Genomic DNA, 14,992 nt, shown 5'->3' on the forward strand with positions numbered 1-14,992 from the left:
ATCATATTTTCAAGGATCATTCTTGAACCATAAACTGAACCAGATCTGAACCAAAAGGAGGAGAGAGAGATAATATCTGATACAGAGAAATAGTATCTCTCAATGGAGGTGTTCACGCCCAAGGTAGAAACCAAAATCTGCTCCCACTGAAGATGGCGCGGTGTAAGGTGGAGTAGAATCAGCAGTGTCCTTCCTAAGAACTTGATTCTTCCCAAGAATCACCTGGATGACTAGTGAATACAACTCCTACCAATCTTTTCTCCAAAAGATTGGAATCAAGATCCAATCTTGATTTCTCCCAAACAATGGAGATCGAACTGCTATAGGCGGCGACTGCAAGGAGGCGGCTAGAGAGAATTTGCAGGGTGCAGAATTCTCTCCTCTGTGATCTCAGCTCTGAAGACTAGACTTGTGTCTGTTGGATGTTGTGTCTAAAGGCTGCCGCCCCCTCTTCCTTTTATAGACTTAAAGGGATCAACTCCTAATCCCATTAGGAGTTGCTAACCCAAATCATATCTGGATTAGAAGTCCCTTTAAGATAAGGGATAATCCTTATCTTATCTGTAGATTAGATCGGCCAGCTCCTAATCTAATTAGGAAGTTTCCAAATCTAAATTTCATTTAGATCTTGGAATCTCTGAGTGGATAGGGTGTGGGCTCAATTCTATCAGCTGATCTTATCTCAGAATTCGCCCCTTAAAGACTAATCAAATTAGCCCAGTTCGAAATGGGCTTAAGGCCAATTTAGGGTTATGTATTTATTAAGCCTTCCAAACTACTGCCCAGTTGGGCTTCTTTGTATGGCGTGGGACCCAAACATTGATCTACACATCAGCCACATGGGTTCAGCCCAGCCTTTGTTACAAGGCCTGGTCGAATACACTGTTATGGACAGTGCACCCCCTGAAACCCATCAGATGGGCTCTATGGGCCCAACACTTACCCTAAGTGGTCCCTGGGCCAAGCCACCTTGTAACACCTAGGGACTGTGGGCAGATGCAAGATTAGCCCATCAGGTATTATCCTCAATGGTCTTACACTTAACCTCTCAGCCCATAATGATCATACACTGCCTGACAAGAGAGCACTTCTCTCTCGGCTGCAAGGAACAATGTTGCACTCTCTCATATATGGATCCCGGGATTTAAAACCTTTTGCAAACATTTCGAAACCATAATATATATATATACTTTTTATATCTCATATAAAATATATTTTGCAAAACAAATCTCAGCGATTGAAATCGGCTGCCGACAGTCTTGGTTTCCATCAGTGAGAGTGAATCCCTGATCATTACCTTTGTCCGACAAAGGGGCTGATCCTGTCACTATGATCACCCACTCAGATGAATTCTCAAACTGTCCCAACATACCCAGGTTTTGACCCCCGCTAAGGATCTCACTGATTGGTACATCAAAGACAGCCCAATCCGACACCTAGTGCAGTATCATAATCGAGTTTAGGGGTCGGGTGTAATTTTCTAGTTTTGCCCATCAATCTGCAAGGTCCAGGGCAATACTGGAATTCTGGTCCAGTTCAAAGATTCAATTAATCCCACACTGTGTGTGCCTAGGGTCTCACCCTGGTAACTGAGACAAGCCACCCCAACCGACTTGGTGGCACCACAGTGTCAGCCATGTTAGGATAGGTCTCCCCAGACCGACCCACTGGCTGTGAACATTCTAAACTAACACGAGTCTCATTAAGTGTCCAGTTTAAGGGTATTACACAGAAACATACCAAGGGAATATGAATCAAATATGCACTTTTATTCATTTACAATAAATTCATAAAGTACATCGTTTTGATTGAAGCTAAGGGCATACAAAACTGTCTAACAATTGACTATACAGAGACATTTCCTCTTGTGGCTAAGATTGGTTTAGTTTGGGTGTTGATTTCTTTAGTAGCAATGCATGATTGGCCCCTCTTTCAGCTTGACATAAAAAATGCCTTTTTACATGGTGATCTTTTTGAGGAGGTATATATGGAGCAACCACCAGGGTTTGTTGCTCAGGAGGAGGATGGTAAAGTTTCAGACTTAGGAGGGCAATTTATGGGCTGAACAAATCTCTATGTGTGTGATTTGGCAGATCCAGTGAAGGACTTTGGCATGAAACAATGCCAGGTAGACCATTATGTGCTCAACTATGAATTAGGGGCTGAAAGATTTTGTTAGTGGTGTATGTGGATGATATTGTCATAACTAGTAGTGTAGCAATGGGATTGATAGGTTGGAGACCTTTCTGCATGATCACTTCCAAACAAAAGACTTGGGTAAGCTGAAATATTTTTTGGGAATAGAAGTTGCAAGATCAAGACATGATATTAACTTGTGCCAAAGAAAGTATGTTATTGATTTGATTTAAAAGACAGTGTTGTTGGGTGCCAAACCAGTTGAAACACCTATGGAACCAAATGTCAGGTTGAGTATTGATGCAGGTGAAGAGTTTGAAAATCTTGGGAGGTATGGGAGGTTGGTGGGTAAGTTGGACTATCAACCGGATATATAATTTGGAGCAAGTATGGTGAGTCAGTTGGACCATCTGAATCTTACTATGCTAAATATAACATTTGCAGCAAGTATGGTGAGTCAGTTTATGCAACATCTTTGGGTTCCACATTGGGATGCAAGTCTAAGGATTGTTGGATACTTGAAGGGAATTCTAGGCCATGGACTGTTATACAAGAGTGGAGGAACTCTTGAGATAGAGGGGTACACAGATGCTGATTGGGCCGGATCTGTGTCTAATAAGAGATCCACTATAGGGTATTGTACTTGCCTTAGTGGCAATTTGATGACTTGGAAGAGCAAGAAACAAACTGTAGTAGCAAGAAGCAGTTTTAAAGCTGAATACAGGGCCATGGCTTAGACTGCATGTGGACTAGTATGGCTGAAAAACCTTTTATAGGAGATGGGGTTCTCAGTTGACAAGCCTATGAAGTTGTATTGTGATAACCAAGTCGTAGTCCACATTTCTTCTAATCCAGTTTATCACTAGAGAACAAAGCATATTGAAGTTGACTGCCACTTTGTAAGAGAAAAGGTAATAAGTGGAGTGATAAGTACAACACATGTGAGTTCAAGAAACCAATGGATGGATTTGTTTACAAAAGGGTTGAGTCGGGTAAGAGTGAATTACGTATGTAACATGCTGGGACTATATAATATATACTCTCTTGCTTGAGGGGGAGTGTTAGAAACGATAGCATAAGAGTAGTTTGGTGTCCCATACTTAATGAGGGACAAAGTTGTCTTTTGTGTTCTAATGCAAAGACTATAAATATAAGATGGGACAAAGTTGTCTTTTCTCTTCCTCTTCTCTTGCCGAACCCTTTCTCTCATCTCTTCTTTATCTTCTTCATCTTCTTTCTTTCTTTCTTACTTTGGACCTAGGACTGAACTTGTGTTAATCGAACCATTCACAAAGGTAATGAAGGAGAAAATAGTTGACAAGGGGGGGGGGGGGGAGGATGAGAGAAATGGAAGGGTTCAGGAAGGGATCAGAGAGGAGAGCAGAGAGAGGGAGAGGGAGACAAGAAGGAATAACGCCCAGGGACTTCCCAAGGTTGTCTTTTAGAAGGGAAGAGTTGGTATTGATAAACTAGTCGATAGACAGGTGGTGGTTGGGAAATCTCTTGTTCTTTTCTTTTTGGAGGGAGAAGAGGTGGTAAGGAAGGCAATCGAACAATTTGAACAGAATAGGAGACAGGAAAGTAACAGGATGAATGCATATGGGGAAGGGGGTGAGAATTGGGAGGAAGGTGAAGGGAAGGAGTTAGATATCATTGATGGAGATTGAGGGGAGCTGTTGGTTTTGATGCAAGTGAGAGGGAGAGGCTTGGTTGTCTGTGGCTGTTCTATGTTGGCTCCCAGGCCAGCTTGATTGTTCAAGAGAGTGTTTCAAGTATTGGGATGTTTGGGGGCCTTTTGTTTTGGGCTTTGGTCCTGTTGTTCTTTAGCTTTGTTTGGAGGTTTTCCTCAACACCTCTCTAGGTTGTATTCACCTTTTCATTCTTAATAAAATAAAAAATCAAGGAAACCCGTATATGCACAATTAATAACTGATAAGTGGTGCTTCAATTAATTATTAACCATAGCAAAATATTAGATAAAAATGGACTTAATAAGTGGCATGACCAATTAAAGTTAAATGGGAGTAACCACTTTTTGAACATGAGTGGCAATATTCTAGACTTCCAAACAACACCTTAGTAACTATAAAGGCAGAGATGAAGCTTTGATTCACCACAAAGGTGAGATTATACATGTTTTCAAATTCCATTATATATACAAGGTGAACCTTTTTTTCTTAAAATTTATTACTTGTTTCTGAATCCAGACTAACAAAGTTGAGGCCCCAAGAAAAGAAATGCAATCTGTTTCAGAACCAAGGTATGTATGGAAGGTATTAAGACTGACAGTTCATGAGTATAGTTTAACAGAATAACTCCTCTTTTTCATATCCATTTCTTTTTATATTTCAGCTCTTTTTGTCTACTTGTAGACTTTCCATTTACACCTTTATCTCAATGATTGCAAAATTTCAATTGTTTTTCTTTGTTGGTGCAGAAAATCAGTGAAAAAGTACAACAACATTATTGATCGTAAGTGAATTTGGTTTCTTCTTCTTCTTCTTCTTCTTCTTCTTCTTCTTCTTCTTCTTTGCTTTCTTCCCATTTATTAATCCAACTTGCTTATCATTAGTTATTAATAGTTTCTATTATCATCTAAACTTCACCAATATCTTCCACTTCAACACATGGATGATCTCATATATTGTCATTACAACTTACAAGTGCTTGATTCTATATAACTATTTCCCTTTCAAGTTTGCCCACTACACTATTGGAGACCACCACTGGACATGCATGAAACTTTAGCTAACCTGAAGGCCTATCTGTAACTCCAAGGTGCTGACTTAATTTGCCTTTTCCAAGATATGACTAATTTTGTTTCTCCTTCCACCAAGCTGTTGTGCTATCCTCAATCCCTGCAACAAAGCCATTTTTTCAACTCTAACCGAGTCAGCAAAACTATTTGGTCCTGAATATATAGTCACCACCATGCCTCAGTGGATCTTGAAAACACCCCTTATGCCTGCCCTCCCCAGATTGCCCATGGAGCTACCATCAAAGTTCAGCTTCAATTTGTTTTCAGCTGGAGGTTTCCAATCCAATCCGACACTCTATCTTTCCTTCTATCAGTTTGTGCTACTTCTAACCAAGTTCTACTATCTCATTAACTGAGAATACTTGAAATAGTTCCGAAGTTTTTACCCAATGCACATCTCTGACTTTTATGGCTATCAAAGAAAGGTCATTATTATGCACTTGCAAGTTGAGATACCCCCCCCCCCCCCCCCCCCTATAGTTGTACTGTGAACCATGTTAACATGATATTTATTTGAGTTAATTTGGTTTATTCAATTTCCATGTTCACTTCCACTAGATTGTCAAAATTGCCTTTTGGCTTTTCTTCCATGGTTCCGATTAACTGTTGTTTAAGTGGCTGATTTATCTAGTAATCCATTCTTACAATGCTGGCCATATCCTTGCAGAGGCACCTGGGTTAAATAACTGGTCTGACAGAAAATCCAGCAATGTTATCTTAGATCGTGAATTTGAGGAACGATTGGAAGCAGTTAGAAGGTCGACCTACATCCCAACTATAAAATCCTCCCTATATAGAGGACATATACAATTATGTATTTATAGCATTTGGAATCTGAGCTTTATTTGGTGTCTAGTATTGTAAATGCAATCTTGATATCTGTGTTTTGGAGCACATAATGATTTGTTCAGTTCATAGAATGATGTAGTATTGCTTAAATTTCAGCCTACGTACTTGTACCCTTTATTGTAAATTAACACTATCAGTTTGTCCTATTGATAAAAAAGCACTTTTGGTCCGTCATCTTCTTGACCTTGTTTTCTTTAACTGTTTTTTTTTTTTGAATTATTTCTTATTTAAAAGTTTCCTTAGTAACCAGAGAGTATAGAAGGTAAAGGTGCAAGTTGGGCTGGGTTAGTTTGGGTTGAGGTTAACCTAACTAACCTGAGTTGTTGAAACCCTTATCGTAACCCAAACCTAACTCCATGTTATTTGGTGGGTTTAGTTGTCCCAATTTTTTCACTTCTTAGACATAGGATTAGCCAATTAGGGTTAGCTATATGATTCTTTAATAGTAATATTGTTACACTAAATCTGTTGTAATATATGTTCTGTGATGCGGGGGCATTATAATCCTTTTACCTTAAGTTGTTTTCACCCTAATTTTTTTTGGTAATAAATAAAAAAGAAAAATTATTAATAAATGAAAGTAGTACATCAGATAGTGATGAGATATCACCAGAAAACAAAGCTGCAAAAGAGAGCAAAACAAATAAAAAAGAGACACTCAATAGAAAAAAGAGAGATACATAAACCAAACAAAAGGGAAACTTTTAAGCCAGCTCCACTGCTCCAGAATGTTCCAAAAACCAGAACCAAGGTCTACTTTTGTGATTCCTTCAAACTCTGGGAGAATGAGAACCACTTCATAATTCTTTTGCCGCATAGTAATGTGATATGCTCCCTTGTTTGAGCCTTCTCTTCAAATATTCTTCCTTTTCTTTCTTTCCAAAGTACCCGACAAACAACAACGGGAGTGCAGCTCTCGGTGCTCTTTGCCTTGACATTTCCCCTTACATTTGACCACTTGGAGAAAATCTCTTCCACTGAATTAGGAGACCACCTGCCAGTCTTGAAAAGCTCAAAGAAGAAGCCCCAAATGAAGTTGGAGAAAAGGCATTCAACATGCAAATGATAGACATTCTCCTCTGCCTTCTCACAGAGATAGCATATTCTAGCCAAGTGAAACCATTGTTTTGAAGATGGTTCAATGTCAAAATGCTATCTAATGCCACTAGCCAAGCAAAAGCTTCCACCCTTAGGGGGACAGGGTTTCCCCAGATACCTTTCAAGTTGGAGAAAAGGCATTCAACATGCAAATGATAGACATTCTCCTCTGCATTCTCACAGAGATAGCATATTCTAGCCAAGTGAAACCATTGTTTTGAAGATGGTTCAATGTCAAAATGCTATCTAATGCCACTAGCCAAGCAAAAGCTTCCACCCTTAGGGGGACAGGGTTTCCCCAGGTACCTTTCAATTTTGAACTTTCTCCATTTGACATTGACAAAGTCTTGTAGAAAGATTTGACTGAGAACAGACCATTTCTAGATTATTTCCACCATCTTGAATCCTTCCTTTCCATCTAAGTTTCAGCTGACTGGAGTTCTCTCAGAAGATCCATAGACTCTTGAATTTCCCAATCAAAGAGAGATCTCTTAAATTTTGGACACCATATTGCTCTACCTTGACCTCAAAATTCTTTGCAATAGAGCTATTTTTCATATCCAACCTATACAGACAAGGGCAAAGATGACACAACTTTTCAATACCCAGCCAATCATTTTCTCAGAATTTGATTGTTGAATCAAGGTTGAGAAAAGCCGACTAGAAGCACATAATCCCTTTCCACACACTTACTCTGTAAGATGTCTTCATTTCTCTGGAATCCCACCCGAACCCAATAATCCCATATTTGCAAGCCACCACCCTTCTCCAAAGAGCCTCCCTGTCCAACCCAAATCTCCACAACCATTTTCCTTGAAGAGCTTTATTGAAAATCTTCAATCTTCAGCCCTTGCACTGTTGATGCATCCAGAAATATCAATGTGTTATTGATGGGGATCAACTTAAGGCATAGCAAAAGAGAACCAAAGCTGATCCTATCCAGTAGATGCCAAAGGCTTTAAGCTACATTAGGGGATGAAACTAGAGAAATTTATCAAAACTTCAATTTTGGAAGTAGCTATGATGGTACATTTTTGAAAATAGAAAAAGTAGTAACAACAGTACTAGAAACAATGGAAATTAATATTAACTCCTTTGAAAATTCTGTGTTGCAGATGTGAAGAAATTATTAGGGACAAGTTCAATTCTATTCTCAAACTCTTTGTAGCTTTAATTGGTATCAAAGTTTCCAAGTGGAGATTGTAGGGGATTCAAAATTAGCTTGAGATATTTTTTAATACAGTTAGCCATTTCAAGCAACATATCATTAGTCTCTTCATCTAAATTCGATTTTCCTTCTAGTAGTTGTCTATAAATTGTACTAGTTTTTCTCCTTTTAAATTTGCCCACCTAATTCTTGGGCAGCTATTTTCTTCTCTCTTTTTCTGGCATTTTCTAATAGGCAATTCTATCACCATTAATCTATGGAGTCTGTTCTCCTGCCAACAAATATCACTTACAACACGTTCTAACATGATTTGTTCCTGCATAGCATGTGTTGGACCCACCATGCATGTGGTGTGCGGACATAGATCATGTTGGAACGTGTTGGTTGGGATTTTTGTTGGCAGGAGATCCCAGCTCTAATCTTTGTTGTGTGGTTAAGCCTCCCCCTGGAATAATTTTGTGTAGTTATTCATTTGCAGTTTTCTAATGACATTATTATCTCTAGTGAAGGGTAACATGGAAATTAGTGGTGAGATCATTTGAGCAAATAATCAATCTGAAGGGTAACATAGGAAAGAGTTGTGTGGCAGGTATTAACTTCGAAGACAGGTAGTGGAGCAGTTGGTGGGTTGCTCAAGGTGTTCATTTGCTAGATGGCCCATGAGTTACCTCGTCTACCTCTTTGTGCCAATCCTAAGGAGAGGTTGGGACCCAATTTTAGAATTTTCAAAGAAGTCGGCAATGTGGAAGAGGACTTATCTATCTCTTGGAGGAAGAGTACTCTTATCCTATCTATTTTGCCTACACTACCTGTCTATATTCAAGAAGGCATAGAGGGCAGTCAAGAGGGTGGTCAAGAGGGTAAGGAAAATTATGAGATACTTTTTTTTGGGAACCGTGGGAAGAGAAGAGAGATCACTTGGTTATATTGGAGGTTTAAACATGGCAAAAGAAAATTGGGGGAGGGGGTAGAAATAGGAAGAGTGGGGCAAAAGAATGTACCATTGTTAGGGTGGTTGTGGAGATTTCTGAAGGAAAGAGAGACTTAGGCATAAGGTGGTTGCATATATGGAATGAAGGTGTTGTAAGGCTTACTTAATTGTTACTTTATAGCTGCTGTTAGTAGGCTGTCGGTCAGTTACTTTGATTCTAGGATGTGCCGCCAGGGGCATACTTATAATTTCTGATTCTTTTATGAAGTTAATATAAATAGAAAACTGGCGGCAGCCAGAAAGAGAATTTTTACTCTCAACCGTACCTCTCTCTTCCTTTTCTCTCTCTCTCTCTCTCTCTCTCTCTCTCTCCCCCCCCGATCTCCACGAATCATCACATGGTATCAGAGCAGTTTTTCTGGGTTGAAAAAAACCTACGATCCCTCCTGCCCATTCTTTAAAAGTTTTTGGATGTGGCAGTTCTGTGAAAACCCTAGCAGATTTCTGGCGGCTGTTTCTGCATAAACACTAGCAGTTTTCTGGCGGAACTTTTTGAGGAAACCCTAGCAGTTTTTTGTGGCGGAAGCTTCTGTGATTTCTTTTTCTTGGTCGTAATACTAAGAAAACCCTAGTCGGAGAAGGGCGATGCTGGTGCAGACTCCTCTGTTCGATGCTGTGAAGTCAAGTTCAGATTAACACCTTCGTACAAGTGCTGAACAGGTGTGTTTTTTGTTTCAGTTTGTCTCAGCCTTCTTTGGCCGATGGTGTGTAGCGCACATGCCTTGTTTATATAGTTATTTGTTTGGACGTTGGATAGTTAGGCTGTGTGAACTACAGTCAGACTGATTGTAATGTCTGTATTGGTGGTGCTGAACCGATTACTGGACTGGTTTAATGACTGGTTGTGTTGACTGAACCCTTTGTTCTCAGCAGTATTTTTTGTTCTCTTGCTCACATTCTAGGAGTAAACTCCCTGAGGGTTGGTATTCTGATTGTGGCTGCTGTGTTGTTGGGTGGCGTTTGGATTGTTTTTCAGCATTATTCGATGGCAAGTAATGAATTAACTTCATGGGGGCTACACCAACCCGCAGCACAGCGGGTATGGGAGGTGAAAACATGGTTTTCCCCATGCCTATTACCCCTTTAAATGGTCTGAACTACCTGGAGTGGGCTAAGAGTGTAAAACTCTATGTAACGGCAAGGGGTAAAGCTGGTTACATCAATGGAAGGGTGAAAGAACCCAAGGGTGAGACGGCTGAACATGATAGGTGGGACCAAGAAAACAGTATGGTGATGTCTTGGCTCTTCGCAGCCATGGAACCTGATGTGAAAAAGAACTTTATGTGGGCAGACACCGCTAGTGAGATCTGGGAACAGGCCAGAACTACCTATTCTGAGCAAAGGCATTACGCCAAGGTTTACCAGTTACAAACTACAAGCTGAATCCTCAACATGTAAACAGGGAAACCGTAGCTTGTCTTCATACTATTCAGCCCTTACCTCCATATGGAAGGAATTGGACCATTATCAGACCATAGAGTGGAAGCACGATGATGATGCTAAGGCCTACAGGAAGCTGGTCTCTCAGCAACGAGTGTTTGCTTTCTTGTTGGGACTGAACTCTGCATATGAACCGTTGAGGGTGCAGATCCTAGGAAGCAAAGAGTTGCCTACGGTTCACGAGGTATACTCCCTTGTTCAATCTGAAGAAAGCAGGTGGAATGTGATGGTTACAACTGAGGGGGAGCAACAAGTTTCTTTGGCTGCAATGAATAATAAATCCACGGGAAAGAAAAGTGACCCTAAGAACCTTTATCGAACCATAGATTTGGTCCAACTAGTTTGGTCCAATCTGGTTCGAATGGGTCTAGGGTTTGATGTTTAATTCAAGATTCAATTCAAGAAGATGATATGAAATTAAATTACTGATACAAGACAGCCAAGAATCAGTAGGAGGGTTGTTTGTATACTGCTACCTTGCAAAACAAAGATTAGATCGCAGTATGCAGCTTCCAAAACTGCAAATCGCAGATGGCTGAACCCAAATCTGCGAAAATTTCTTCTCTGCGTTTTCTGCTTCACCACCGAATGAAATAAAATAGAAAACCTATTTTTTCTATTAATCTTACATTAGATTTGAATTCCTATACATTCTGTCTAAAGTTTAAAAATAATTAATTACAGACCAAGAATGAATAGAACTGCAGGTGCACAGATTTCTTGTGCCATTAAAGAATCCGATCTCCATCATACAAACAACCCAAAAATCAAGAAAAATATATAGAACAATTCTAAACATTAATCAGATTTATGATGATTTAATTTCAGGTCAATCGCCCAAAAATTGGGAACAAATTTCCCAGAAAAACGTTATCTGCGCAAATTGGGTAGAACACCTTCTGCCCATTTGCGCAGATCCAGATTTGGTTTAATTTGGTTCGGTTAGAGTTAGCCGAATAAGGGTAGATTAGTCAACTCACCTTGGTTAAGTTATGAGCTTATGTGGCAGTCTTATTAGAGGTTCTCTGTCCCATACTTAAGAAGGGGCAGTTTAGTCCTTGTACATTTAATTAGAGCCTAATCACTATTAAGAGGTCGACTGACAGGGTTTAGCTATCAGGTTCGACAGTTTTTTCATCATCTTCTTCTTCTCCTCTTCTTCTTCTTCTTCTTCTCCTTCTCTTTCTTCTTCTCCTTACTGGTTTGGACTACTGTAGCAACAGTAGAAACATGGTATCAGAGCGTGACAACTTCAGTTCGTGCTTCAGTTCTCTCCTTTTTCTTCTCTGGGCTGTCAATAGAGAAAAGTCGTTCGTCCCAGGCCTGAAACATCTCAGCTCTTTTTTTTTTTTTTTTCTGGTGCGCAGAACCTCCTTTCCTAAGAAAACAACTTCAGTAGTAAATGGTTGGCTGAAGCTCTCAAACGAAGGTTGGTTATCTCTCCTCTTTGTGCTATTGGTATTTTTGGGTTGAAAATCTTCAAGAACTTGAGAGGACTAATCAGAACCTAGAGAACTAGGTTGGTTGTTGCCTTGGTTCTTGGAAAAATTTCAAGAGTAGGCTGTGTTTACAGTGATCAAATGGTGTAAGGGCTGCTACTGTAGGTGGCCGAATGGTGCAAGGTGTAATGCAATGGTACTAGTTGAGTTCTTGTTGGTCTTGTGGTGCCCTCTTAAAAGCGTTAAAGCAGGTCTGTATTGTGTGTGACAGCTATGGCTGTGTGGTGGTGCTTGTGATGCACAAACTCTGTTGAGTAGTTGTAAGAGAGCTTGCATATAGTTAGTAAGTGCTGAATTAATGTCGGTCTAGTCTGAGTTTTTTTGTGAAATCAGTAGTTGTGTGGATAAGAACAAAGGCGTGTGTATCTATCATTGTGTTTAGGGACTGTTGTAGGTTCTTGAACATCAAACTCTTGACAACAACACTTAGTTGGTGATTGGGAATTTGGATTAGAGGCAGCATTGAAAGTGTATCATGGCAGCAGTGGGAGATGGCTGTAGTGATCAGAAACCTAGTGTGGTGGTTTCCTCTGACTATCTAGGTGTACAGATGACCTCAATTAAACTGAATGGTGAGAACTATGTTCCATGGGCCAAGTCGGTGGAAGTTTTTCTCAAGGCAAAGAGAAAAGTGAAGCATGTGAAAGAAGATAAACCACCGGCTGACTCTCTAGGGTTTGATGATTGGGAACAGGAGGATGCTCAAATCATGACATGGCTATGGAACAGTATGGAACCCAAAATAAGTGCCAACTTCATGTTCTTAGATACAACTAAGGACATATGGGAACATGCCAAGAAGCTGTATTCTGGGCAAGATAATACTACAAGGGTATATCAGCTCTATCAGGAGATCTTTGGTCTACAACAAGGAAATAAAACCCTAGAAGAGTACTATGCCAGTATGAAGAACCTCAGAAATGAATTCAATGTCTATCATCCTCTCACTCCAGATGTTAAGGTTCAGCAACAACAGAGGGAACAACTAGATGTCACAAGGTTCTTAGTGGGGTTGAAATCAGAGTATGAACCAATTAGGGCCCAAATATTGGGGGGCTCTACCCTTCCTACACTTGAGGAAGTGTTTGCTCGGCTTCGCAGGATTTCTTTGGGACAAACAGAGAATCCCACACGGTCTGATAGATCAGCTTTTGTGACAGCCAGAGGAGGTGGATGTGGTACGAAAGGGGGAGGACATGCCTCCCGAGGAGGTCGTGGTGGTTCCATATTTGGTTGTGGTGGTGGTCGTGACTTAGGGGGAGGTCGTGGCAAAGAAAACGGCAGCTCTACAAGGAAGTGTACCCACTGTGGCAGGGAAGGACATTTCCGTAAATTTCTATTATGATCTTCATGGCCGCCCTCCCTCTAAATGGGCCAATCATGCTGTTGCTGGTGGGGTTGATGTTAGTGATAATCAACAGGCAGACCTAACTCCTTCCACATCTACATCTGTTTCCGGAAGGGAGATGGTGAGTGTACTGCGTGATGAGTATGAGCGGTTCCTTCAGTCCACTTCACAGCACACTACTGCTACTCTTGCCCACTCAGGTATAGCTTGCCTGTCATCTAAAACCTCTGCTTGGATTATTGACTCTAGAGCCTTTGATCACATGACCGGGACCTGGTGTGTTTTCTTCTCTCTCTGAAACTTCCACATCTCAAACTGTTACCCTTGCCAATGGTTCCTCCTCTCCCATCTGTGGTGTTGGCAATGTTGACATGGCTTCTCTTTCTTTATCATCTGTTATATATGTCCCTAAGTTTCCATTCAATCTTATGTATGTTAGTAAATTAACCAAGACTCTTAACTGCTCTATTACTTTTTTCCCTTCCTCTTGTGTTTTTCAGGATCTCAGGATGGGGAAGAAGATTGGTGGGGGGCATGAAGCTGGTGGATTGTATTATCTTGTTGGTGGTGGATCGTCAGTTGCACTTCAGACTTCACTCACTCCTCTACAGTGGCATTGTCGACTGGGACATCCTTCTTTCAAAGCACTCAAGATGGTAGTTCCGTCTTTGAGTCATTTGTCAGTGTTACAGTGTGAGTTGTGTCAGTTTGGGAAACATCGTCGTGTTTCCTTCAGTCCTAGAGTTGAAAGTCGTATGTTGAGTCCTTTTGCTTTGGTTCATTTAGAAGTTTGGGGCCCAATCAAAATAGAGTATTATAATGGTTACAAGTATTTTGTCACTTTTATTGATGATTGTTCAAGAATGACATGGATTTATTTAATGAAAGAATGGAGTGAATTATTTTCCATTTTTTAAAAAATCCATGCTGAAATACGTACACAATTTGGTATTCCAATCAAAGTTCTTCGTTTAAATAATGATCTTGAATATTTTCTTACTTCCTTTCAACAGTATTTAGAACAACATGCCATCATTCATCAAACTTCTTGTGCATCCACTCCTCAACAAAATGGGGTGGTTGAACGGAAGAACCGTAATCTCCTTGAAATGGCTCGGTCTATTCTTCATCATATGAGTGTTCCTAAACGGTTTTGGAGTGATGGTGTACTTACTGCGTGTTTCCTCATTAATCGGATGCCCTCCTTTATTTTTCATGGTCGATCTCCCTTCTCTATCTTGTTCCCCACCTTGTCTCCCTTTCCATTAACACCTCGTATCTTTGGCTGTGTGTGCTTCGTTCACAATCTGAGTCCTGGAATAGACAAGTTGGATGCACGCTCCATTAAGTGTGTCTTTCTTGGCTACTCTCGGACTCAAAAAGAGTACAAGTGTTACAATCCCATTATTTGGAAGTGCTATGTTTGTCCTGATGTCACCTTTTTTGAGTCTGTTCCCTTCTCAGGAACTGAAGCATCTTCGTCTCCACCTTTACTTCCTCTTCCTCTTACGGTCAGTGATCCCGTTTCGGGTGTTCCTGTTGGAGTTGACTCGTCACTTCATCCAGTGCAGATCCCTACTGAATGACCAACAATTCGGCAAGTGTATACACGTCGAACGACACCGGCCCTCCTCCAGCTTCTACCTTGTTCGCAGATCCTGTCGTTGCTCCTGTTGCTGAACCCTTAGGACTTGATCTACCCATT

The 14,992-nt window shown here is 40.5% G+C and overlaps 1 protein-coding gene across 5 annotated transcripts in view; it reads left to right on the top strand.

Moving 5' to 3' along the window:
- The window catches only part of LOC148853056 (Tetratricopeptide repeat (TPR)-like superfamily protein), a 128,879-nt gene that overhangs the window by 15,819 nt on the left and 98,068 nt on the right, over positions 1 to 14,992 (top strand). For all 5 annotated transcript variants that reach the window (XR_016099545.1, XR_016099544.1, XM_088946349.1 and 2 more), the window contains exons 3-5: positions 4,344 to 4,396; positions 4,574 to 4,608; positions 5,562 to 5,652. Coding sequence is in view for 3 of the 5 variants with exons in the window: in XM_088946349.1 (XP_088802475.1) it covers positions 4,344 to 4,396; positions 4,574 to 4,608; positions 5,562 to 5,652 (179 nt within the window). In the remaining 2 variants the exon portion in view is untranslated. The remainder of the gene's footprint in view (positions 1 to 4,343; positions 4,397 to 4,573; positions 4,609 to 5,561; positions 5,653 to 14,992) is intronic.

The sequence above is a fragment of the Nelumbo lutea genome, chromosome 5 (assembly GCF_056320005.1).
Source record: "Nelumbo lutea isolate HS-2025 chromosome 5, American lotus-T2T, whole genome shotgun sequence".
Taxonomy (NCBI): Eukaryota; Viridiplantae; Streptophyta; class Magnoliopsida; order Proteales; family Nelumbonaceae; genus Nelumbo; species Nelumbo lutea.